We start from the raw sequence: 26,471 nt of genomic DNA, 5'->3' as shown, positions 1-26,471 counted from the left end.
CTATTCAAAGTGCAGTGCAGGATGAAGCACATACAACTTACAGATTTTCTGTATAGACTTGTATGTTTTTAGGTAATAAGAAATTAGAAAATTAGACCCTTCTGAGATGATAGCTACTAAGCCTCAGAGACATTAAGAACTTACAGGATGGGGAAAAAAACTATTTTGAAAGATCAAATTAACTTTACATCTTCTACTTTAAATTGTGGTCATCTAAATGGATGTTAAATGACATGAATTGGAATCATATGAATTTGCAGGTTCTCTTGTTAAATTTGATATAACATCCACACAACATGCATGTTAAAAAATAAAACATTAAACTAGAAATATCATGTTTGACCAGATGGGGAGGGGAAAACGAAAAGCTCATAGGCCTACATTTACCACAGTGTAAATGTGATTAACCTATTAGCCTTTGATTTGTATGCTGTATTTCTATAATCCAATTTTATTTGCTGTTTTGATCTTTTTTTTTTAAATTGGTTTACATTTTTTGAAATTGTGATACTATTTCCACAAATATGGTAGCCTAATATTATATTAAGGTTTGAGACGCATAATTAAACTTTAAAAAACAACAACCACAAAACTGATGTACTAACAAAATGCTACAACACTCCCTGGACTCCCCTATTGAACATGAAATAGGCCTACGTGCATTTGTTAAAGTATGGAGAAATGGACTTTACGATCTTGCCTTAACTGACATTTGCTGTACCTTTGCCAGGGGTCATTCTTTTTAGGATTTCTGAACATCAAACCTCTCCTCCCCTCTTAAACGTTGCCCAAATCTCTGGTTGCGTCACGAGTCGTGTCTGAGTCTGATTAAAACCATATTGAGAAAAACGTAAATACGACACAAGTTCCTCCCTCGGTCTTCTGCAGGGAAAGAGCGCTGATTCGGAGCGGTTTCAAGGGACGGAAGATCTTCTGTCATTTGTGGAAAGTTGCTGCTTATTTTGAAAAGTTTAAATATTACTAGACTATATCAATAGATAACGCTAAATGGCTGGTCTAAAGGTAAGTGCACTCTGGACTTCTATGGACGAATGCTTAAAATAAAAAATAAAGTCTAAAATAAAACTCATGAAGTTCAATAAATTTACATACCCTATATTGTAGTATCGTAAGCTTAATACAGGTTTATTCATCAGATTTTTCCAGTTATTTAACGTTTTCTTTAAAAGACTTTTTTTTTCTCAAACATAGTTTTTTATTTACTCACACATAGCCTATATACTAAATATAAAAACTATGCATGGTTATTACGTTTTTCTGTAGACTCACTTCACCGCACATCCTATGAGCATAGTGATGTCCGAATCTCTCTTTTGAGTCGGATCTTTTCAATGAGTCGCTAAAATGATTCACAAACCTGGTCTTGGCTGTGTCGCCCAACACCACCTTTAGCCTATTAAGCAGATCGTAGAAATTTAAAGAAAAGCCTAAAAATGCTTTTGGGAAACGCAGCTTTCGACGATTTGTTCACGAAACAACATTTATTTTTCCGAGCGATTCTCGAGTGGACAACTCATCGGGAGATTTCGTTAAATTTCAGTTTTGTTTAATGTAAATGCAAATATTTAAGTTACTTTATTGTTTTATGAGCTGAATTATAGAACTGATAAACAAACTTAACTGGGACACATGTCATTACAACAAACACCATAATTAATAAAACTTAGAGCCTACAGGAATGCCTACATATGTATGAACCGGTTCTTTGAAGCGAATTGCTTAAAAGAACCGATTCGATGGAATTTATTCAAACATCGTTACATGAGGATTTGGGGGGCGTTCCAACCTGACCAATCAGATCACTGGAATCTGCAGCTGCCCAGATGAGGTTAATCTAGGCTCTACAGCAAAGCAAAGTAGGCTATATAAAACTTTAAGTTTATAAATGCTTTTCAACAGATTACTCGTTTTATAGAACAAAGGCATAATGTCAAGAGGAATTTATTGTCTAGCGACAGTGGACTCCTGCTGATCTCAATTGTCTACTTGTAGACAAGAATGTAAACAACTGGCCAATAGAAAAAAAAAAAAAAATTGTCAGGTGTTTTCAGTAGAAATCTTATATGATTATTGTTTATTGTCATATTTTACCCCTCCATGTGTTATGTTTTCAATTAGCTTATGCAATCTTTGAGATCTTTAAGAGCTGCTCTGAACACATCTGCAGATGCATCATGACTAAGCACATTTGTTGTCGCTCACTCATAGGAAGGAGGAGATACTAAGATGGTTCTACACAGCTTCTTTTGTTTTTCTATTCTCTTTTATGACCTTTTGCCATCTAGATCATTCTGAAAATAAAATTAACTCATACTTACAGTAGTCAAATAACTGTGTTGCAGTATATGAGTGGTTTTGGCAATGAGTTTGCCTCTGAGGACCCTCGCTGTCCAGGATCTCTACCTGAGGGACAGGTAATACCAAAACTTTGATCATCTACCTGACTAATAAACATTATACATCAAATGCTCAGATTTTTGTCTTATAGAACAATCCACAAGTGTGTCCATATGGCCTGTATAATGAGCAACTCTCTGGCTCTGCCTTCACTTGCCCACGGTCAACCAATAAGCGAAGGTATATGTCGAATATATGTAAATATATGTAAAAAGTCATTTCAGTCAGACCTAAACTCTTAAGATTTATAAGAACTGAGCACAGCACACGTATCTGTTTATAGCTGGCTATACCGCATTTTACCCTCTGTGCGCCACAAACCTTTTACTCCGATGAGCTGTGGAGATCTCACAGAGAACTGGAATGAAGTGGAGCCTGACCCCAACCAGCTACGATGGAAGCCGTTTAACATCCCTAAATCTTCAGAGAAAAAAGTGGATTTCATATCGGTAAAAGATTCCATCCTTGTACACTGCTCATATTTCCTTCATATTTAAATAATCTTCAGTCTCAACCTCATTGGTTTGACATTTTCAGGGTCTACATACAGTTTGTGGAGCTGGAGATTCAAAATCTCGTAATGGAATCGCCATCCACATGTACACCTGTAACACTTCAATGACTGATAAGTCAGTTTGAATTGGATTCAATTCACCAATGATTTTATCCTAATTCTCTGTTTATGATGTTTTTTGTAAGATGGTACTTTTTCTCTTCATAGATGTTTCCAAAATGCAGATGGAGATTTCCTTATTGGTAAGCTTGTTATTCATTGCCATATTTTTTTCCCCAAGATCATTATATCTTCATCTTTCAGGATTAGTAGATGATATTTAAAAGTGCTTTAGTAGTAACGCCTTTTAATTAACATTGCAATCTGTGTTTCAGTGCCTCAACAACGTGAAATCCTGATTACTACAGAATTTGGGAAGATGATGGTGGAGCCCAATGAGATTTGTGTCATTCAGGTGCCACTCTAATATCTATATCTGAGATTTGGTTTGGTATATATATATATATATATATAGTAACAATGTAATGTTCTTTAATGTCACTTTTGATCAATTGGATCCTTGCTAATTAAAGGATAAGTTCACTTCAGAATTAAAATTTTCTGATAATTTACCCCCATGTCATCCAAGATGTTTATGTCTTTCTTCAGTCGAAAAGAAATTAAGGTTTTTGAGGAAAACATTCCAGGATTTTTCTCCATATAATGGACTTCAGTGGGGTTCAACGGGTTGAAGGTCTAAATTGCAGTTTCAATGCAGCTTCAAAGGGCTCTACACGATCCCAGCTGAAGAATAAGGGTCTTATCTAGCGAAACGATCGGTCATTTTCTAAAAAAAAATACAAATTTATATACATTTTAACCACAAATGCATCTTGAACTAGCTCTGCAATGCGCCACACATTACATAATCAGGTTGGAAAGCTCATATGTGACGTAGGCAGAAGTACTGATCCTGAGTCTACAAAGCGAACGTGCAAAGACTAAGTCAAACGCCCTTTACAAAAAAAGGTAAAACAACGATGTCGGGCGATTTTGAAGTTGAAGGAGAAAATGAGATGGAGTTTTTCGCCGTACCGCGGTACTTCTGCCCACGTCACGTGTGACCTTTCCGAAATGATTACGTAATGCGTGGCGCATCGCAGAGCTAGTGCAAGACGAGCATTTGTGGTTAAAAAGTATATACATTTTTTTTTTTTTAATGAACGATCGTTTCACTAGATAAGACACTTATTCCTCGGCTGGGATCGTGTAGAGCCCTTTGAAGCTGCACTGAAACTGCAATTTGGACCTTCAACCCGTTGAACCCCAGTGAAGTCCACTATATGGAGAAAAATCCTAGAATGTTTTCCTCAGATCCCTTAATTTCTTTTCGACCGAAGAAAGAAAGACACACATATCTTGGATGAAATGGGGGTGAGTAAATTATCAGGAAATTTTAATTCTGAAGTGAACTAATCTTTCTTAAACGTAATTTTATTACCAAAAAAATCTTACTGAACCCCAAAAATCCGAACAACAAATTATTTACGTTTTCCAGCAAGGGATGCGTTTTAGTGTTGATGTGTTTGGAGAGACCAGGGGATACATTCTAGAGGTGTTTGGAGCCCATTTTGAGCTGCCTGACCTGGGTCCTATAGGTACTGTATATACAACACAATTTCTTTTTTAATGCCTCTGAGTAATATATTGTTTTCATTGGCTGCTGAGAAAAATCCATTCATTTGGTTCAACACTGCAGGGGCTAATGGATTGGCTAACCCCAGGGACTTCCAAACGCCTGTGGCTTGGTATGAGGACCGTACTGTAGCCACCGGTTACACCATTGTCAACAAGTACCAGGGAAAGCTCTTTTCATGTCAACAGGTACCATGAAATTATCGCGTCATTAGTAATTTCCATTACTAACATTGCTGCATCAATAAAGCGCTGAATATTTATGGATTACACACAATCTGTACAATCCATGCTGGATACGTTTTTAAATAAGATCAAGATTTCAAGCATTAAGCATTCATTTTGCACTGAATTTATTTCCCTGTGTCCTGTCGAGTGAATAATTGACTTGTTATGGTTGTCAGGAGCAAATTAGAAACAGAAAAAGTAGCATCACGAAGCAGTATCACCCATTGTAACAAAGAAAAAATGCAGTTAGAGCACATCTATAGCCGTGGAGACAGGTCCCATCATCTGTACTCGGTTTAAATGGTTTACAGTCTTGAAGGAGAAGGTACTGCCTTATCCTGTTGTTTTGTCCTCCAACTGAGTGCTAAAATTGCTTAAATTAGCTTATTATTTGCTTGACTGGGAAAATATGTTTGTTTTGTGTGTATGAGTGTTTTTTTCTTCTTCGTTTTAATAGAGTCTGGTAGAGTTATCCCAAGAACTGTTATGCCTGTGAGATTACAAACCTTGGGGTCCCAGAAACCCCAGGGGGCACAGAGAGTGTCTTTGTGTGACTGAATGTAACTGTAAAAACAGTCGTGTTTTTGTTTGAGTCGCTGAATTTGTGTTTGTGTGTACAGTTGTGACTGATGTTTTACCTGGATGTATGTGTGTGTGTGTTTGTACATGTGGGTGGGTTGAAACAACAGGAGGGCGCATGAGGGTCTGGACAGCAGGCAGTCTTTGCTGTAATGAATTATATTGATTTTGCTAGAATTCAAAACCTGCCTGCTGCAACATTATCAAGCGAAGGGTGTATAAAATTGCGGTTTTTAACGAAGACATTTTTTTCGCCCCATAACCTACTATTTCAAATGTAGAGCGTCAAAACAAGACGATGTGGTTTTGTTTGTTTTATTGAGGACATTGATCGCACGTCTTAGTGTTTCGAGTTTGACATTACTATTGATTAAATACTTAAAGCCAACAGAAATTCATTATGTGGTTTATTATTACAGTATCCATTTTTTTTTTTGTCATTTTAAATGTTCTAATAGGACTTTTCGCCATTTAATGTGGTGGCATGGCACGGAAACTACACACCGTACAAATACAATCTGGAGAACTTCATGGCCATCAACTGTGTGGCGTTTGATCACGCAGTGAGTAATTTGCTATATTTGACGTTTTAAAATCAACACATTTGCGCTCTAATTTAAATTACCTGAATCTTTATTTCCAGGATCCCTCGATTTTCACCGTTTTGACTGCCAAGTCCACTCGCCCAGGTGTGGCCATTGCAGATTTTGTGATTTTCCCCCCTCGCTGGGGTGTAGCTGACCATACCTTTCGGCCTCCCTACTACCATAGTAAGTTGTTGACTAACGTTACATACTTGTATTGAAACCAAATGAAGTTTCAAGCTGTTAAAGAGCGCCCTCTGTCTGGCTAAAAGGGAACTGCATGAGCGAGTTTATGGGATTGATCAAAGGCCACTATGAAGCAAAGGAAGAGGGTTTCCAGCCTGGAGGAGCCAGTCTCCACAGCATAATGACTCCACATGGCCCTGATGTCGACTGTTTTGAGAAGAACAGCACAGCTGTTCTTAAACCAGAGAGAGTTGCTGAGGGCACTATGGTAATTTTAAATGTTTCATTTTCATAATACATTAAAGGCCAGAGCAGGTTTTAAACAATGCTTTATCAAACAGGCATTCATGTTCGAGTCATCCTTCAGCATGGCTGTGACCAAGTGGGGATTGGACACCTGTCACCGTCTGGATAAGAACTACTATAAATGCTGGGAAGCATTAAAGAGTCACTTCAATCCAAACTGGAAACCCAGCAGCAAATAAAACATGACGTACATAGTTAAAACTCGAGAGAATGTTAGTCAGTCATCATATTTGATTTGCCTGACATGTGGTTCACAATGGGTTTATCACTAGATATGAGGTTTAGTTAACCAGAAATATCACAATAAAACCTACTATTGGAATATAAACAATAAAATTAAATGAAATGACAAAAAATACTGTGTGATTTCTTATTTTTCATCAATAACAGCAATAAACCAAGTTTCAACAATAAAGTGTTTTATTTAATATATAATTACAAGTACTATTTGTTACAATAAACAGTGAAATCAGAAAACAATTTTAGGATGACAGCTTATAGGGGCGCTCATAGGTCCCTGCTTTCATCTTCGCCTCCCTTTTATCCTGGAAAGAGGAAAAAAGAAAAATCAGGTTTAAAAAGCATATAAACACTGCAACGTTGTTGCAGGATATGAAGTGAATTCATACAGTGATGTGTTTTTCAGCTCACCCTGTCTGTCTTAAAGACAAAGTACAAGACGAAGAGAGGTAAAACTCCAAACAAGCTGCCCATCAGTGATGTTTTAGCAGTTGGTCTGAAGTTGGGGTAGATGTTACTGCCACGCGCATGTGTCCACCTTGTAAGAGCAGGATCCTCCTAAGAATAAAAACACATGAAAGTTTATCACCTGATCTCAAACTGTTTTGACATGTCAGGTTAGCTTCTGAAAATTTCAATAAGGCACTTGTCAGTATTTTAAATAACGTGTCAAACACACTTAGGAAGATGCATTTTGAATATGAATATAGTCAGATCACATCTTTCTACATAAAGACAAATGACACTTGAGGACCAAACCAAGCTGGCAGCAATAACTGCTAGCCAGCGAGTAGTGAAGGTCACTCACTGAGGGTTCAATATAAAACATTGTAGCCTTCAAATAAAGGAATGTACACTACATAAACATTTATTAAAACATTATAAAATTGTAAGTTTGTTACAACAAGCAATAAAACGATTTATAGATTCGTTGTAATCGTTTTACTCCAGGCTAATGTTTGCAGACTGATCTTTGGTTTGTCTTACAATAAGCTCTTGCCGATGAGGATTGTTTAGCTGCAACAGATACTGCCTCTTCAGTCGTGCCCGCAGAGCCGCTCTATCCTCCTCAGACCGCCGGTAATCAGGTGAAAGATTGAAATATTCGGCTGGATCTAAAGTTTTTGGCCGTGTAGCCAAAGGAGCCTCTTTGTAGTTCGCCATGTTTGCGAACGGCGAACAACACGCCCCGAGAAGAAAGGAAACATCCGATTGGCTCCGCGTCACGTTCACGAGTCTCGCGGTATTTCAGAATATCTCGCCAGAGAAGATTACTGTACTGGGTTCTTACATCGAATATATCGCAATGTTGTTTTTATAAAAAATTAATGTTTCAAGTTTTTTCATGTCCACATAGTTTTTATTTAGTTTTAGTTATTTTATTACTTTAAAAATAAACGAAATGTTGCCTCGACTTCTAGGTTTTTTTGTATATTTTTATTTCACTTATTTTTTTTCATGATTTTTTTTTTTTTTTAATGGTTTTAGTTTTAGTTAACGATAATAACCCTGGGCTGGTGTATAATTAAAAAAAAAATATTTTAGAGGAGATGCTTAATTATATATTTAAACTTTAAAATATATTTGACCACACAACAAGACCAATCGAAAAAGGACTCCATAAGTGTTCATACGTGTTTTATTCATTCAAACTAATCAAGCAAATGAGAATATTACTACTGAGTTACATGATACGTTCCATTCTCAGATGTGTTCCAGATGTTGGCTCACCACTGGACTGTCATCCTGACTGATCAGAGGAATCTTACAAATATCATGCACAGAGACACAAGCCAAGTCTCTCTGGTCACTCTCTGACAGCTCATCTACAGGGAGAAAATGAGAAGCGTGGATACTCAGTGTGACCAGCAGAGGGGGCTACAATGTAACAAAAGTGTTTATTTCACGTATAGAGCAGAATAAGGGGGGAATCTAAGAGTCTTACCTTTGTTAACTATGCAGCATTTGCTGGTGCCCAAAGTCATCCATTCATTAATATACCTGAGAGACAAGAAAATATTATTTTAAATGGGATATTAATACTATCATGATCCATAGTGAGCCCACATATTTTTTACATAAATGTTGTGCATATCAAATCTAGTGTGATAAGCTTAATTACTCATCAAAATTAAGAGCATTGGTCCATGCGAGCAGTTCATCCACTTCCTGCTCTGAAACTGAATCTGGTTCAATTTGTTGGAGTGAATCCATCGTACTTTGTGTGGATTTGTGCACCAGCAGAGCTGTTTCGCAGTGTTCTGTACGAGCATGCAGGAGACCCTCAGCATACCTGTGCACAGGGTCTGTGCTTATTATTATGCTGTCATTCATATCTTATGTATTTACAGTTTTCTGTAATTATTAGTTCTGCAGAACCCATCTTAGCACCCATTACAAACAATCAAACAGTTACTTTAAATACACAATATATACATTTTCCTCATCCATTCAATTTTTCGAATCTTCCTCTTTCTTGCAACATCTTGTCGCCGATGGATTTTGCTGTGATGGAATTCTATCTTCTTCTCATTGGTATCTTGAGTTATTGGGTCTTCAAACATGGAAATCTTTAATCATAAATGCAATGAGAAACATACAATGCTCAGTCATGCAACAACATTTGTATAATTGTTTTGACTTTTACATTTAAATGGTACATGAATAAAACTTAAAGGGATAGTTCACCCAAAAATAAAATTCTGTCATTAATCACACACTCATGTCGTTCCAAACCCGTAAGACCTTCATTCATCTTCGGAACACAAACGAATATACTTTTGATGAAATCTGTGAGCTTTCTGGCTTCTGATAGACTGTAACAATTACCACTTTCAAGGCCCAGAAAGGTAGTAAAGACATTGTTAAAATAGTCCACGTGACTACAGTGGTTCAACCTTAATTTTACAAAGCGACGAGAATACTTTTTGTGCGCAAAAAACAAAAATAATGACTTTATTCAACAATTTCTTCTCGTCCATGTCAGTCTCCTACGTAGTAGACGCTGCAAACAGTGCAGCGCTTCCGGGTTCTACGTCAGAACACCAGCTCAGTTCACATGAGCAACACGACACATGCGACGGTGTTTACAACATGAACAGTGTAGGAGACTGACACGGAAGAGAAGAAATTGTTGAATAAAGTTTGTTTTTTGCACATAAAAAGTATTCTCGTCACTTCATAACATTAAGGTTGAACCACTGTAGTCACGTGGACTATTTTAATGATATCTTTACTACCTTTCTGGGCCTTAAAAGTGGTAATTGTGTTGCAGTCTATTGTAGACCAGAAAGCTCAGATTTCATCAAAAAAGCTCAGTAATTAATGACAGAAATACAGTACTAGTGATACACTACTATTCAAAAGTTTTTTGGGTAAAACTGTTTTAATATATCTGTTCTTTTTAACATTCTATTCATCACAAAATCCTGATATGTTTTGTTTATTGACTTGCATTAGTATACAAATGGTATAATGAAAATGAAAGTATTATGACTGAATATATCACCTTGCAAGACAAAATCCTCCAGCCATTGTTCTCCACCCGCTGGTACCACCCAGAGTGATCATTCTCAGCACAGATCGTCTGTCGGCCATTATGGATCTGGCTTGGTGCTGGTTTCTTTTGCTGGGTGTAATCTTTCGGACTGCAGGCACACATGTCCACTATGGGTGCACGAGTGTAGATTTTAAAGTAGATGTTTGGGGGATAGGTTGGCTGGAATTTTATAAACATTGGTAAGTAATTTGCAGTTTGTTTAAACTTGTCTGTATAATTAGCTTCCCAATAATGTAACCTTCTAGAGCAGGAAACAACCACACATTACAGCATGTTTACGAGTACAAATAACCTTATGGTGGAAATATGAATAACATCAGCACTCACCCCACCCAGTCTGAATCGGATAAGAGCCCCTGAAGCAGCATCCAGAATATTAGCCTACAATAAAGCATTCATACATACAATTTGCAAAATGAGAAAAACATCTGATTTAAACTTCACACCTGTTTTGTACCATAAACTTACCTCTGCAGGGTTAATAAATCTAAGAAGGAGACGTGGATCTCCTTGATTATGGAAGCTCACTAGTTTCTTGAGGTACTTGAAAACAGCAGTATCCTACACATGACAGGCACAGTGCGCACTAATTGTATTTGTGCATTCAATCATATGCAACCATGCTGGTGAAACTGTAACATAAAAGTTGACTGTGATCACTAACAATATGTGCCCTCCATGCTCGCTGGATGATCCTGGCTGCTCGGCTGAAAACGGTTTCCAGCTGTGGGACAAAATTGACATTAGTCTCTGATGTAGTTTCCTCAGCTGGAGATGTCGGGTGATGCCTAAAGAGGAGAAGAATGATTGACAGTTTTTTCTATCGCTTCACTCATTTAGAAATTAGTCTATGGCCTGGTTTCACAAACAAGGTTTAGATTAAGCCAAAAGCAGGCCTTAGTAAAATTAAGACATTTAAGTAGCTTTTATACATGTGCCTTAGAAGAAAAAAAACATTACTGGTGTACGTCTTGAGACAAAACAATGGCACTGACATATTTTAGGATATGTCAGTGGAAGTTGCATTGTCTGTGAAACCAGGCATGTATGTTTTGCTGTATTTCATACCTCTCAAAAGAGTTTGTGTGTTCAGACATTTTCTTGTTTGTGCTAGCACTTGCTGGATAAAAAAAGAGAGAAAAACGTTAACGTATGAAACGTTAACATGGATTTACATTTCAATTAGCCAAACTAAAGGAGCACATAATTCTGCTTAAAGAACACATAAATTATACTGTTAATCTGAGGCTAAAACTGATTAAGCCTTTGCCATGTCAAGGAATGGGAAACTTGTTTATTCAGACAGGATTATGAGGATCTCGTTGGATTATTACACGACTCCAAACAGTTGTTTTTAATAAAACACTTCTATTCAGCCCACAAAATATTACTTACTTGATCTTTGGAGTCCTCTTCATCTTTAAGAAACAGGTTATATTTTCAAATATAGGCTACTCGAATGAAAAGGTTTAAAGGATAGAAGGTGCAATGTATGTAATTAGGCCTGTAGTAGTGTAAATAAAACGATTTGAATTTAATTTTCACAATGGCGCAGACAAGTAAGTAGTAAAAACCGTATAGGGAGCTAAAACTACAACCAAAGAGTAAGCTAAACACTGAGGGAGTTAAAACAAAATGACAAAATACAGCTAGCTGGAAGTGTGACTGCACGCCTACATGAGCCGTTACCAGAGCAACGTGAAAACACTCATTCAGCACAATGCTAGAAAGCGGTATGAGATTTGTATGCCACAGTCTTTTTTAAATGGAAAACTACGTGTCGACTATGTGTTCTTCAATTTAAACCACAGATTAAAACATGAAAATAGTTCAGGATTTAGAATCATCCGCGAATCTTAAATCCGTTTACCAAAAAGATTCGTTCAGTGGCCCTTTCAGCAGGTTACATCGTTACGCCAGTAGGTGCCGAGAATTAAGTGTCTTATTGGCTGTTATGAATAATTTAATCATTCACCGATTCGTAAAAAACACGATTCAAAATACTGACTAGTTCGTGTGTGTAGGTTCATGCACACGGTACGCTTTTGAATGCTGTATTTGCTCGCTCTCAGCTTCAATGGGCCAAATTAGTTGTATCAGTATCACTCATAACCGTCCATTGTGCAATTATATCTTAAGGGATGGCAGGTTGTGACATGACAAAATAGTTTAAAGTTGTTGTGATGAGCTATAATTAAGACGTTTGTGTTATTATATTTTTATGTTGTTACTGAGATAAAAACTAAGTGTACTTGATAATTAAAGTGTTAAAGATTAGCTTAGCAGCTTAACTTGAGTCATTTGCATACAACGTTAGTCATTTACAATTTATAGTATTTTATTTTACATAGTTAAATTCGTATCAGTTTTCCTCTACATTACATTTTTCTTAGCACAGCAATAATAACCAATGTAGTCAATATATTACATTTTTATAAATATCACAATATTGTTATTAATGATGACATTCCAAGAAAAAAAAAAACTGTATTGTTATAAAGGCTTTGGTAGTACTGTGACGTTGTCAGTGCTGCAATTGTCTTATGGAGGTCCCTAAGGTCCCTAAGGCTCCCCAACCCCCTGCCCTGCATAATAAATTACAATAAATGATCAATTAAGATTACACTGCAAAAGCCAAAGATGCACATAAAGATTACAATTACATTATACACAAAGTATATTTGTTCGGTTGTTGTTCTAATGGTCTTTAGAAAAGTTTATGAGAGGTCCTGTTTTTAAATCTCAAATTAAAACATTGGGGATTTCGCATATGTCAGGGTCTGCCATTCCTTTTTAATAACACTTACTTTTAACAATAACATTAAATAGACAGCAAGCTTCTGAAACGTCATAATCTGCATAGAGTTAATCATAACTGAAGTGGAATCATGATGGAACTCCAATGTTGTAGGGACGACTATTTTTCTATTCAGTTTTCTGACTCTTTTAATGAGGTTGTACGAGTTTAAAAAAAACATTCAAACATATCTATTAAACATAGTTGGGGTTTTAACTGTGGTTCAAATACCACAGTGAATAAAACAGCCTACAGGAGGGAGCTCTCAACAAAAGAAATGATGTAAGAAGAACTCACCCTTTCAGTGCCTCAAGATCCAGAAAATATCAAAAGACTAAATGAAACAACAGTGCATTTTTCTGTATTGTAAATACATTCATAATGAGATCAAACATTGTTATCCTCAAGCACTAAGAATTAAAAAAGCCCATAATATTTAATGTATTAAAAAGTTCTTATAATTCTGATATATCTATAATTCCTTCTATTAATATATATCCTGGATTCCTATCACAATTTAGATCTGTTGGTTTAACAGAGGCCTAATTTTGCTGCAGCTTTTCCATGCACAGTACATGTAAACACATCTAAAACATGGAATTGAACAACACAACACATAATTTTCTCTCTAAAGTTCTGTTTCTACCTCATCATCATCACCATTGTCAACATAGTATTCATCATCAGTTGTAGTGTCAGAACCAGACTCCTCAAAAACAGTCAAGCTGGTTGTGTAGCTCCTAGATGGCAGGATACCTCGAGGAGGAGACAGATTTTCTGAAGTTGTCCTCATGAGGGAAGACATAGCAGGAGCCTGGGATATCCGGCGAGGTGAAGAGGACAAAGTTGGTGATGGAGGTGGGGTTGGGTCTGCATCATCATTATCAAGATGATCATCTATATATCCAGGTTGAGACTGTTTATCACAGACAGATCTGGGATCATAGCTTGGGGAATAGCTACTACTCACTGGAGAGTCAAATGTATAAATCTCCTTCGGCGCAAAGTCATCCAAACTTGAGAGGTCGCTGATGCTGCTTGTTGAGATTCGTCCAGGACCTGATGGCCGGCTTGAAACTACACTGCTGACTGAGTAAGATCGTCCATTGTGCAGACCATACTTTAAGTCTGCACACGACGAGGACAGTCGAGACCTCACAAGGTTTTGCTGCACTGCACTCTTGGTGGAGCTCAACGGAGAGAAGTCATCAGACTCACAAAGCGAATTTGTTTTTTTGCTCACTGGACTATAAAACACATTGTCATACTGAATGTCTTCTGAATCAAAATCAAACAAATAAAAGGGTGATGGGGGACCGACAGGGGATTTTTTGTAATGTGGCAAGGTGGCAGAACGGATCATACTTTGGGCCTTTAGTCTGTGCGGACTAGAGCTCCTGCTGTAAGACCGGTTTCCAGTTTCATCGCTATGCCTCTTTAGCTGAACAACATTTAATTTATTCTCAGATGATTTCTTTAAATTTAAGGGTGACAAGGACCCAAAACTGGCAAAATACGTTTCATCAGTGGTCAAATCTGAGTTGGGGGCCTCCCACGTGCACCCCGAAGACTTTTGTTCAGTTGTAGACCTGTTTTGCCAGTCCATATTTAATGTATTCTCAGATTTATTTAAATTTAAGGGTGACAAGGACCCAAAACTGGAAAAATACATTTTATCAGTGGTCAAATCTGAGTTGGGGGCCTCCCACGTGCACCCAGAAGACTTTTGTTCAGTCGTAGAACTGCTTTGCCAATCCATATTTAATGTATTCTCAGATTTCTTCAATGTTAGTGGTGACAAGGAACAAAAAGAGGCTTTATCGATTGTTAAAGAGGAGTTAGAGAGCTCCTGTTGGCTTCCAGAATATGTTTTCTCCTCTGTCTTGGATTTTTCAAAAGTCTCAGTGTCTGAGAGTTGCTGGGTGGGGGACTTGTACTTTTTAGTGATTGTGTCAAGTGTGCTGTCTGAACGTTTGACACCAAATGTCAGTTTCAAGCGATTTAATATCTGGTCGATCCTGCTGCTTGTTTTAAACTCTGGCGAATGTCTTTTGGTTTTTAAATACTGGGGATTAACAACCTCTTTGTCTGGCAAAGACGCAGAAGAGAAGGCATTGTCTTTCTTAACTCGTGAAGCAAAGAGGCCTTTCTTTGAATTGGGACTCTGCATTTCCTGCAGTCTCTCATGGATATGCACAGCTGTAGTCTCTTTATCAGCTGTAAGTGGAGTCTCACTTTTTACTGTAAGCTTATTATTTAGTAAATACTTCTCTTTCTCACTCAGTCTTTGCTTGGGGTAAGCATTACCCTTATCAAGCTGAAGTGCCGTCAAGCCATCATGTTCCTGACGAGGGAAGTTGTTAGAGCCTGTGTTGGGCTGCCTTGGGTGTGGGTTTATTTTTGCGCTTTGGCTTTCCGTGACAAAACTTGCATCTGGTGAGGTTTGTGAGAGGCATGGCTGGGCAGGTCTGTGATTATCTAGGGTGCTTGTATAAGCTTGAACTGCTGTCCTCTGTTCTCTGTTAGGAGAAGCTAACTGTTCTTTTGATCTCCTTGTTATCCTTGTGTATGTGGATAGTGAAGAGCTTGGGTCACCTTTTATATGGTCAGCTTGAGTGGTTACAATATCATATGTAGATATTGTATGTGTTTTAGAGGCAGGTGGAGAAGACAGTCCTTGTAAAGTGTTATTGAGTGCAGGTCTTGAGGAGATGAGGCTAGAATATGGAGAAGTGCTAAGACGAGGTGCTGATCCTCTTCCAAAATCAGGAGGCAGAGATTGAGCTGGGGCTATATGAGTGCTGGAGCCATAAGAACTTCTTTGTAATGCTTGTACCTCTGGTACAAATGGGTTGTCGAACGAAAATCTTGAGGGAAATGTCTTCTGGTCACCCTGCAGTGTTATGCCTCCATCTTGCTTTGGAGGCAGTGTTTCAGCTCTCTGTATGTGGGGAGAAGGGGTGGAAGGGAAAGGGGTGGACACAGCTGGGCTGGACTCTCGAAGGTATGAATAGATGCTTGGTACTCTGACACTTCTGAGAGGTCTGCTTGGAGAAAGAGGGCTTGAAAGATCCATAGAGCTTTGACTTGACTGAGAATGTTTCTTAGACTCCAGATATATCTGTCCCACAGATGTTGGGCTTATTACATCTACAGAAGAGTCTTTCCTGGGTGAGTAGTTAGGCCTGTCTGTGAAGGTGCTTGTGCCCGAAGAATTTCTGGCTGTTATATTTTGTGAGCTTTGCAATTTTATGTTTTGAACATTAAAGTCTGATTGCTGAACATTACAATTTGTTGAGTCTTTGGGAGAAATTGTGGTGTGTGCAGTTATTTTTGGTTTGGTAATATTGAAGTTTTGCAGGTTGGTGTCATTAACAGTACTTTGTTCCACTGGATTAATGTCCTCTGTACTGGAATATTTCCTCAAAAGAACTGAATAAGAGCTCTGTTGAGCTTTGACCCCAATTTGGCCCGTTTTGGTCATGGATTGTGGGAAATGTCCCTCCTCCGCTCTGGCAACAGAAGCTTCTAGTCTCTTTGAAATTTCTGTCTCCGGTTTGTTTAGAAACAGTGGTGTCCTTAACGGCTCTCTACTCTTAATTCTAGGAGAGAAAGGGAATTGACTGACTGGTATTTCCTCTGTTCTTGTAGGAGTGTCTGGGTATTTGGCGGCTTGGTCCTCACCGGTAACAGATTGGGCAAATGATTGAGTTTTCAAAACAATTCTGCTAGGCATTGTATGGGGCCTAGCAGACCTAGTTATCAAAGTCTGCGTTTGTGTGGGCTCAGCACTAGAGTTTCTCAAATTTGTCCTCCTTAACGAGAGAAGAAGGCTGCTTGTTGTTGGCTTGGAGCTCAATGATTTGAAAGGCTCATGTTCATCTTCAGTTTGGGATATTCTGTACTCTGAAATTGGTACCTGACGAGTGTCCATAGGTGTGGAAAAACGGTGCAATTCTGTATTGTTGTACATCGTGCCCACAGAGGAGGATTTCAAAATGGGTCTCTTTGGCTGTACTGTGGTTGTGACATTCGGGGAATTGTTCTCTTTTTGCCAGTCAGGAGAGTTAAAGCTGGTTCCAGCAGTTGACAGCATTTCATTGTTATTGGCCAACATGTGTTCAGATGGTTGCCTTTGGGAAGGTAGAAACAGTGATTGCTGCCGATCCTGGCGAAATAAGCTAGATGGGTTGACATTCTGTCCACAATCTTGGGGTACATGCTCTACTTCATTGCCGCCTTGCTTGGGTCTTCGAAGACGGCCACTCCAAGGTGGAGCAAGAACTGAGGCCAGGGCAGACGTCAACATAGCTGATGAAGGACTGAAAAGACTAGGTTCTGGCTCAGGAGTGTTTTCAGAATCAGGTGCAATTAAAGAGGATAATGACAAGACCTGGTTTAGCACTTCTGCATGGCATGCAAAAAGCTGGGAATCAGTGCTTGCTTTTAGTCCACTGTCCACTCCTATGGAGGTCAGATTACTGTGGTACTGTGGAGATGTTGGAGCATTCTCTCTACAGTCGTTGGATCCAAAATCCTTGATGACTTCTGTTTCTACCTCACAAACAGGTTGAGTAGAATGTCTTTGTGAGTCGCGGATTATTTGAGTTTGTTCATAAAGGCCTATGTTGTGCTGTATTCCTGTATTTTGTCCCTGCTTAGGTGTGTTATGTACATGTTGATGCAGAGTGGTAAAGCTGTCTCCATCAAAGGTTGCTTTTGGCCCATCCTCATCCTTAAATAATTCACTAGTTGATTTGCCACATTTCTCTGTTGGTGAAAACACGTCCCTTAGCTGTGAGAACAAGCAACAAAGGTTTTGATTAGTATCAAAATTAGATCAAAACAGCCAATAATTCAAGCACAGCAGCATTTTCAATTTTTTCACTACTATTGCACTTCAGACTCCCTTGGGTAAGGTGTAAGGAATGCTTCTCACATTCATTTGAACTATTTGGACAAATTGCCACTCCCATTCCATAAGTCTTTAAAAAGACAGTTCAACTTCACAGTTGAGCTTTACATTCAACTGAAAAATACTCTGCATGACAAAACTGCAAACATGTCATGGCCCAGTAGATTAGAAATATATTCAAAGGGCAGTACAATAAAGGTTATTTTTATATTTAAAGTTTATTATATGTAAGCAAGATACGATTGAGTAGCAAGGAATAGATTTTTTTTTTCTTTTCATCAAATATTACCTTACTAAAAAGATCAACTAAATATCATTCTCATGTTTGCATCTCAGCTTGGATGCTTACCTCTGTGTTGTGTTGATTAGCTTTGTTCTTCACCACTTCAAGTGTGTTGTAACTGTCAAATTGTGAAAATAAGTTTTAATTAGCATATGACATTTTAGATTAGCAAACACTGAAAAAGTATGTAGAATAAAAACACCTCCATGCTACATTTGATTTTCAAAATCACAGCAATTCACAAAGCTAAGTTCCATCAGGCAGATAAACAACGATGAGAAACTATGACGAAAACAAATCTCTTGTCCAAATGAATGTTTTACATGCTATTCTTAATCCCAGTCCCTAAATACTTTTTCTACTTCAACGTCTTTCATATATTCATCAAGACAACGCAGGGAAACAAGATCAACAACATTCCATCCTTTCTCTCACTTTAAGCATTTTAGGGGGTAAACAATTCATTGGCCTGACATGAAGGGAGGCGTCTATGGTTAAGCTGTTTTAAAATTAGTACAAGTACAGTGTTTCACACACATAAATGCATATAGTCACACTCACGCACACAAAAAAACCCTGTTTAAAAAAAAAAAAGAGAGCAGTGATGTCATGCTTTTTAAAATAACATACTGTAATGCTCAATGTCAATTTACCGTTTCCAAGTTAAAGGTGTAAACACTTTATTTGAACACGAACACACCTAGATACGGTACAGCCAAACAGTAAATCTTTAGCGATCCACTTTCATGCTATCATTCATGGTCATTAAATCATGACTTACTGCTATATAAGGACTATTACTGCCAGTCATAGGTTGAAAGGGCGTTCTGGCTAGAAAACTACCAAATGACACAGAATGCAAAGTGCTATGGCATATTTTACATGACAGAAGATTATTATGTGCAGTGGGTGCGTATTAAGTGGAATCAAATTTTCATAAAACATTTTTAATAGGGAGACTAACAGTTTTGGATTGAATGCAGTCAAGTTTTGCATTAGTTGAACTTGTATTTTAGCAGCTGATCAAATCCAGGGATGTAACAATATTAAGCAATAAATGGATATGGTACAAATATAAATATATATTGTATACAACAATAAATATTTTCATGTTATGGCTGACAACTGATTAATGGCTGATTAAAATTCTATACTATTTAGTCTTAAAAAAATAAATTGAACATAAAACACTAAAATCATTTGTTTTAAAGTATACAAGTCATCACAATATAATGTACACTAGGAAAACTGGATATTTATTATGATAATTGCTAAAGCTAACACTGAACAGTGTTGTTAAATGATCTAATATCTAATACTGATATGAAACCGATATTGCACATCTATTTTTAAAGCATGTGAAGCCCCAACAGCAGTGTGAAAATGTAAAAAAAAAAAAAAAAAATTACACTCACAGATTAGTCGTGCCTTGCAACGTTTTTTCCTCTGCTGTGTCTTTTTTGTGTCTTCTGTTGGGAAGACTAATAGAGATGGTGGAAGTGAATCTGGCAGACTTCGTCTGTTCCTCAGATGTCCTACTGGAGTCTTTCTTAGATCTGAGCAGTATTATCTGCTTGATCTGCAAATCTGATCAGTGACAACCCCAAATGAGGAGAAGCATTACAAATAACAGCATGATAATATAACATGTATACTCTGGGCATAAAAACTCACTTTTGCTGCTTTTCTGCTGGCCTGTTAATGGCAATGCTGGTGAAGATGCAGTAGTACTTGTTTCTAAATCCTTCTTGTTGTGGATGTGTTGAGCTGAGGGTCCAGGATGCAACTTCTCTGGTTCACGTTCATTCTGAAAACTAATCAAGCATTGGCATTACAATACTGCTACAATATAACCTACAGAAAGCTTAATACTACTTCTCTTAAGACACATGAAATCCACATGCCTGCAACTATTTAGCGAAAACATGATATCAAAATTCACTCCCTTCAGAGAAATTCTTCACAGGAACACCCACAGATGTTTTCTTAGTATATCGACACATGACTCTAACAGTGAAATTTCATTTTTCGTGCAAACACCTCTACTTGCACAAAGAAAATTATTAGTTGCCTAGTTTTTTTAATAAGCTAATTAGGCAATATGGGTGTAACAAAGCTGAAGTATTACCATAAACATGGTGAGACATGTTAAGATGACATATAGCAAAAGATTAATACGACTCATTAGATGTTATGGAGGTGTGTTTAAAATCATCTGAAACAATTAAACTGAGATGAAGTCAAGCAAACATGTTGGTAAAGATTTTTTTTTTATCTTAAATCCATGATTATTTAACTAGGCATTTCTGATGTGTGCTGCAGGCAATAGCAGGTATTATATAACTGGGGTGGTGGCAGACAAGAGATCAATGCTTGAATTAATGTTCAGTCCATTGGCATCTTGTTATAATTCTTTGATTGTAAGAGCATTAGTTACTGTGGTAAAACTATGACGGCTACAGTTTACTTAAAGCAAACTAAAATTTACGCAGGCTCTTCTAACTACGTAAGAACTTCAACCTGTCTGCTTAAAGCTACAGACTTCCATAATGCTATCTGCGGAGGATGATAAGATTCAGTTAAAGGAGATAGAAAAGTAGGAAAAGTAGTATTTGTGTGAGAAAAACAGAAAAAGAACGTATCCTCACAGCACAAGTAAAAACTTTGTAGCCTACCGTGATTTGTCTGTGTGTGTGTAAAATCTCTCTTGATCTGAGAGAACGCAAGTCACGCTGGCTTTCACTCCGCATTGACAACTTGACTGCTGCAACTTCAGTTCAAGATCATGTGTTGACATTATAGGCTCACTGAATCTGGCTCGTCTAGTTTGGTTACCTCCCTTTATGCCCTTGGGGCATCAGCTGTACCCTTCAGTACCCTCAGAGGCGGCATGGCTGTACATTCCAACGGAGAAAAGCGAGCGAGGTTAGACCGATCATACTGACAACCGTCTGACCCGACGCCACCCGTCATGTTTCTTTCCCACCGAGGCGTGTGTTATCGAGAGCAGATCCACGGAAGTGCGGAGTGAGCATGTGTTTTAGCAGCAAACTCCGTACTTTGAAATGTCAAATTTATGGATACAGTGATAAGCATTGACAACTTGACATAACGTTGGAAATTGATTCATTATTTTCCTAAATCATGCGAACTTGTGATAACTTGGATTTTGGACTTCTATAGAGACAAAAGGTTTCGTTTTAAAACTGCTTTAAATAATAATCAAACTTATATAAAACCGCGATGGCAGATAAGCACAGAATAAACAAGCGATAACTGAACAATAAATAATGCGCATGTTTTTCCATGAATGTCCGATAGGTGGGGTCATAAACAATAGTGTGTGTCATTTCCGCGATTCGATTCTTTAGAACAGTTCGTTTTAAAGAACCGGTTAAAATTCAGTGATTCCTTTTACGTCATAATATAACAGCGCCAATACTATGGAGCTAGAAATATGACAAAATGATCTGAATTTGAATTGTGTAAATTTGAATTATTGACAAGTGTCATTTAACAGAATTGAATATTAAGTGCCATTTTATATAGATTTGAATTTGAATTTTTTAAACTTGAATCCTGGACATTTGACATTGAAATTTTTTTATGGCATAATTTTCTACATATGTATTTTCAAACAGCGTATTTTTTGTTCTGAATTCTTAGACTGCAAATATTCACTTCTTAAAAATACAGCTTCAAGTCTTCAACATGAATAACAAATTCAAAACACCAAATTCAATATTCTAAAATTCAAAACGCAGAAATTCAGATCGTACTGAAAGTAGGTCAGAGGTCCAACTTCCGGGTTCCACAGGGAAGAGTAGAGGATCTCGGAAAAGAAGAATGTTGCATTTTGTCCAATTACAGAGCAGCAGTAATTCTCAGCATGCCAGACATTTATCTCTGGGGGTCTCTGCTACACCTATTTGTTTTAGTGTAAAGGTGAGACACCCCAGGTGAATAGGGTAAAAAAAAAAAACTAATAGATATCACCATATTACCCCAGCTGACTGATTACATTAAAAATTGCAAACATTTTTTGTATTACAAGTTTTCTAAAATGTTATGTTTAAATATGCAAATGATGGGTTACCTAATTAAATATGCGCTAATTTGCATACATTTCTAGAACAAAAATCTGAATATTGGATGACGTCAGGTTCAAAATTCTTGTTTTATTTTTTGGACATATTAATTTCAAAGGTTTTTACAGGGAATTTTGGATATCTCTTTTTATCACTCTATAAATCAGAAAATACTATCAACAGCCAGAAAAAAAAATATTTTCACTATTTTTTTTAGGAATAAAATGTTGTATAAAATCAGGCAAATTATATATCAACAAATCCCTCTGTAAAAAACCTTCAGAATATAGATTGGAATAAAACTGTAAAGTTTGGTGTATATAAGTTCTGCTGAAGTGGAGATTTCTGACTCAGAGCAGGAGAAAAAAAATATTTTGAGAAAACGGCCTTTAAAGATATTTACTGTAATTGAAATCTATAGACGCAAATAGATAAAGTGCTATAAAATATATACTTAAAAGTGTATTTTGAATGTTTTCTTTTCACCAGTCTGAAAAAACACTTTATGAAAAGCCAAAAAGTGCAAAATCTCAAAATTGACAGGTGCCTGAAAGGTGTTTTTGCCTGTAGTGTCCCCCCTAAAGTATATTTAGTATGGAAATGATTAGCATGCTTAACAGTCACACTTAATTCTGTAATTACTATATTTCTGTTGCATTCTGTTATGGAAGTTTGATGTTAGGCTATTTCACTCGCTGACGTTTTCAGCTTAAGAACATAGCAGGCGCGATTACATGATTTATTTCCGCTCAATATCATGCGAATTGTACACTTATTAAATTAAATCTGAAGGGATGTGTCCGTGACCTATTAAAAGTACCATGGTAGCCTGTTCATGGTCACATCGCACCTGCTGCGCTTCTGTGAACGGAGAGAAACAGACAAAATTATAGCCTGTAAAAGGAATAAGCCTAAACGAAACATAGGCTATGTTACTCCAATTAATTAACTGATTAACAAAAGAAAAAACTGCGTAGTATAGGCTGTGCTGAGTTTTGGTTAATTTCTGCGCTCCACAAACCTGTTCACGGAAATGATAGAAAGCGCATCCATTTGTTTTCTTTATTTTACAAAAGCACAGTGTTTTGTTTTTATTTATAAGTGTTAACAAATAAGCATAAATGCACACTTTAAAGTTTCCATTGATGATGTGTTATCTGTATGACCATAAATGATGGAGTAAATTATTGCTGCTCTGTAATTGGCCAAAATGCAACGTTCGACTTTTCCGAGATCCTCTACTCTTCCCTGTGGAACCCAGAAGTTGGACCTCTGACCTACTTTCAGTACGATCTGAATTTCTGCATTTTGAATTTTAAAATATTGAATTTGGTGTTTTGAATTTGTTATTCATGTTGAAAACTTGAAGCTGTATTTTTAAGAAGTGAATATTTGCAGTCTAAGAATTCAGAACAAAAAATATGCTGTTTGAAAATACATATGCAGAAAATTATGCCATAAAAAATTTTCAATTTCAAATGTCCAGGATTCAAGTTTAAAAAATTCAAATTCAAATCTATATAAAATGGCACTTAATATTCATTTCTGTTAAATGACACTTGTCAATAATTCAAATTTACACAATTCAAATTCAGATCATTTTGTCATATTTCTAGCTCCATACAGTATGTGGTCACTGCTGGCAATCATTGCATACTTGCTCTCAAATGTTCTAATAAAGTCATATGAGCACATACAGTATACTAGTTTAATAGAACATACATTAGCCTAAACAATAGCCTACTTAATTTCCACCACTGAACAACATTCATTAAAATCTGCTTAGTTTGTGTGTTGATAAACTACAATTAATTTTAATTGTATTAGCCTAACATAGCTTAACATTTCTGTTAGGAGGATATTAAAGCAACTTACTTTTCACCTCAGTCAACTCTTAAGTTCAGTCCAAATGCTCTTAAGGCTAATCTACTTAATATCTTGCTAAAATTCTTAGCCTACTGCTTAACCTTTGGTTCTCAGTTTATCTTTGAACTTTAGTTCAATGATTCAGTGAGTTGTTGACTCACGAACCGCTCGGACCGATTCAGTCCGATTCGTGAACTGACTTGCTCAGGCCGGTTTTGAGAACCACTTTAACTGATTCTTGGAAAATATCCGACTCAGAACCATTTGTTCGGACATAGCACACAAACAACAGTGATGTAAACAAATGTGTTTGCAACTGGGATCCTATCGAACCAAATATTAAACATTGTGACGGGAAAATAATAATAACAATAATGCTCCTGACCTATTCTCTCAGCATTAATAAGACTGAAAATTGCGGTAAAATAACAAAATAAATGTACATTTCCCTTAATTACTTTGTCAAAGTGCAGCTGAGGTTTACTGTGAAGCAAAATAAGTGGTAAATAAAATGGAAGGGAAAATCAATCTTAACTAAGATTTCTTGTTTTGTCAGTAATCAAGAGTGATTGTTGGTCAGGCGTTCTGCCTATTCGGCAAAGATTAATAGGCCCAGTGCAGTATTCCTAATTATTTTATGTAGAAATACTAGAGGTCATCAATTAGACTCATTAGCCCCACTAGCTAAAGACAAGAAGCCTGATTGCAGTGTTGCATTGCTTAAGGGTGTGCAATGCAGATACACATACACAATATTGACATGGATAAAATAATTGTGATGAACCACTCGTCTGTGTGTTTGGAGGGAGGGGGGAAATGTGTTCTATAAACATTTGATGTGTATTTCCAGACAAAGGCAAAATAGTCAGCCACTGCGATTATAAATCTTGTCACAGACCGATGCTTATCTCGATCCATTATAGAAATGCAATTTAATTCTGTAATAAAATCTAAACAGTTTTAATTAACTCTGCTGATTAAAACAGAAACCAATATAGTGCATAAGGGCATAACTTGTATGACAAATTCATCTTTAGGCTAATGTCTTTCAGGTTTTTGGCACAAGTTCAGTTTGATCATGGTGCTGGCTGTAGTAGTCCGTTAGCTGAAGGGGGTTACATATTTCATGGATGGCTTGTCATCTGCTGTATAAATCAACCGCCAGTGCTGGAAAATGCATTATCTCCTGGAGAGATTGTGACAAGACCAATTCATAACTGTGAATTGATTTTCTTAAATGCTGGCTGCAATATGGCAGTGTATTCAGAGCATGTTTTGTGGTGGTTAGCATAATCGAGGGTTTATATGTTCCTAAAATAGTAATCACAAATATAATCAGCAAATCAGACAGATCTGAGTTTACTGAATGGAACACATTTTGCTCCAGATAATCACTCACTCAGTGCTTAACAAAATGGATTCACACAATACCAATAAAAAGGTGTATGTGTGATATGTATTTTGTTTATAATTTAATATTATATTACTATTAGATAATAACCACCATGGCAATAGAAAAAATATTCTTAAACCAAATAAAAATGCATTAATGCACAAACTGATAGATTTAAATAGACTTTATGGGAATATCACATTACTTTAAATATGCTCAGATTAAGATATATTTTGCCAGATATTGCTAAGACTAATTAAAGCATAGTCCATAAAGGGCATAAATTAGATGCTACAGTAATTAAAGTTGCCTTATCTACAGCTAAACTGCAACTATCTGTAGTTAATGCAGTTCCCCTGTGGCCTTAAATCTACAGCTGACCAAAGCCTGTCTTTAAGATGCCTTGAGCTCATTAAGCACCGAGAACATTTTTATTAATTGACAAGACAATCGTTTAATTAAAAACCCAGAACCCTGTCATTCTTCCAGGCTGAGAGGACATTTGAGCGGGATGCTTGTGACTGGTGACTCAGAGGTTAACTGTGGCAGCAGCCTGGCAGCCGTATTGACTTCTGGGTAATTATACTTAAGTGGTGACTAGAGGAGGCAAATGGCAGTAACAGATTATCTGTTTTGAGGGGATGCATTCTTAGAATCAATAAGAGTCCATTTGTGGAAATAGGGCAATTTAGGGGAAAATACACCCCTGTTCTTGGTCCTAACAGAAGTCATTTACCCATGCTACCATACTGTAGGTTTTTAATTTTATCTCAAATCTCTCATAGTTAAATTAAGAAATAAAACAGAGGGGAAACAACCTTTCTGAACAGCAGTTTTACCT

The 26,471-nt window shown here is 37.0% G+C and overlaps 3 protein-coding genes across 7 annotated transcripts; 1 reads left to right on the top strand and 2 right to left on the bottom strand.

Moving 5' to 3' along the window:
• The first annotated feature begins 804 nt into the window (after positions 1-804).
• Positions 805-6,845, top strand: hgd (homogentisate 1,2-dioxygenase). 2 transcript variants are annotated; one of them, XM_051881993.1, is made up of 13 exons: positions 805-1,023; positions 2,364-2,435; positions 2,510-2,598; positions 2,702-2,867; positions 2,956-3,047; positions 3,140-3,174; positions 3,307-3,386; positions 4,470-4,569; positions 4,671-4,795; positions 5,872-5,976; positions 6,057-6,183; positions 6,270-6,451; positions 6,525-6,845. In XM_051881993.1, the coding sequence occupies exons 1-13, from the start codon at positions 1,009-1,011 to the stop codon at positions 6,666-6,668; spliced, it is 1,332 nt and encodes a 443-aa protein (XP_051737953.1). In that variant the 5' UTR covers positions 805-1,008; the 3' UTR covers positions 6,669-6,845. The 2 variants fall into 2 exon arrangements, with proteins under 2 accessions (XP_051737953.1, XP_051737954.1); XM_051881994.1 differs by lacking the exon at positions 805-1,023 and adding an exon at positions 1,527-1,877.
• A 46-nt stretch (positions 6,846-6,891) lies between these two features.
• ndufb4 (NADH:ubiquinone oxidoreductase subunit B4) lies at positions 6,892-7,966 on the bottom strand. Of its 2 annotated transcripts, XM_051881995.1 has the most exons (3): positions 7,717-7,966; positions 7,141-7,287; positions 6,892-7,034 (listed from the first exon to the last, which is right to left on the bottom strand). In XM_051881995.1, exons 1-3 carry the CDS (start codon positions 7,891-7,893, stop codon positions 6,972-6,974), a joined length of 387 nt encoding a protein of 128 aa, XP_051737955.1. In that variant the 5' UTR covers positions 7,894-7,966; the 3' UTR covers positions 6,892-6,971. The 2 variants fall into 2 exon arrangements, with proteins under 2 accessions (XP_051737955.1, XP_051737956.1); XM_051881996.1 differs by lacking the exon at positions 6,892-7,034 and having other exon boundaries at positions 7,132-7,287.
• A 386-nt stretch (positions 7,967-8,352) lies between these two features.
• LOC127505968 (protein MFI-like) lies at positions 8,353-24,351 on the bottom strand. Of its 3 annotated transcripts, XM_051881992.1 has the most exons (14): positions 20,959-21,421; positions 19,958-20,097; positions 19,699-19,870; positions 18,350-18,401; positions 11,684-17,880; positions 11,357-11,408; positions 10,953-11,076; positions 10,757-10,849; positions 10,616-10,669; positions 10,238-10,447; positions 9,166-9,299; positions 8,852-9,022; positions 8,675-8,730; positions 8,353-8,555 (listed from the first exon to the last, which is right to left on the bottom strand). In XM_051881992.1, the coding sequence occupies exons 6-14, from the start codon at positions 11,383-11,385 to the stop codon at positions 8,434-8,436; spliced, it is 993 nt and encodes a 330-aa protein (XP_051737952.1). In that variant the 5' UTR covers positions 11,386-11,408; positions 11,684-17,880; positions 18,350-18,401; positions 19,699-19,870; positions 19,958-20,097; positions 20,959-21,421; the 3' UTR covers positions 8,353-8,433. The 3 variants fall into 3 exon arrangements, with proteins under 3 accessions (XP_051737952.1, XP_051737951.1, XP_051737950.1); XM_051881991.1 differs by lacking the exons at positions 8,353-8,555; positions 8,675-8,730; positions 8,852-9,022; ... (5 more) ...; positions 11,357-11,408; positions 20,959-21,421 and adding an exon at positions 24,247-24,351 and having other exon boundaries at positions 12,606-17,880; XM_051881990.1 differs by lacking the exons at positions 8,353-8,555; positions 8,675-8,730; positions 8,852-9,022; ... (4 more) ...; positions 10,953-11,076; positions 11,357-11,408 and having other exon boundaries at positions 12,606-17,880; positions 20,959-21,329.
• Between the last annotated feature and the right edge of the window lie 2,120 nt (positions 24,352-26,471).

Source organism: Ctenopharyngodon idella, chromosome 23, assembly GCF_019924925.1.
Source record: "Ctenopharyngodon idella isolate HZGC_01 chromosome 23, HZGC01, whole genome shotgun sequence".
In the NCBI taxonomy this organism is placed as follows: Eukaryota; Metazoa; Chordata; class Actinopteri; order Cypriniformes; family Xenocyprididae; genus Ctenopharyngodon; species Ctenopharyngodon idella.
Note: the sequence above shows the minus strand (reverse complement) of the source record. Positions and strands in the feature narration are given on the sequence as shown.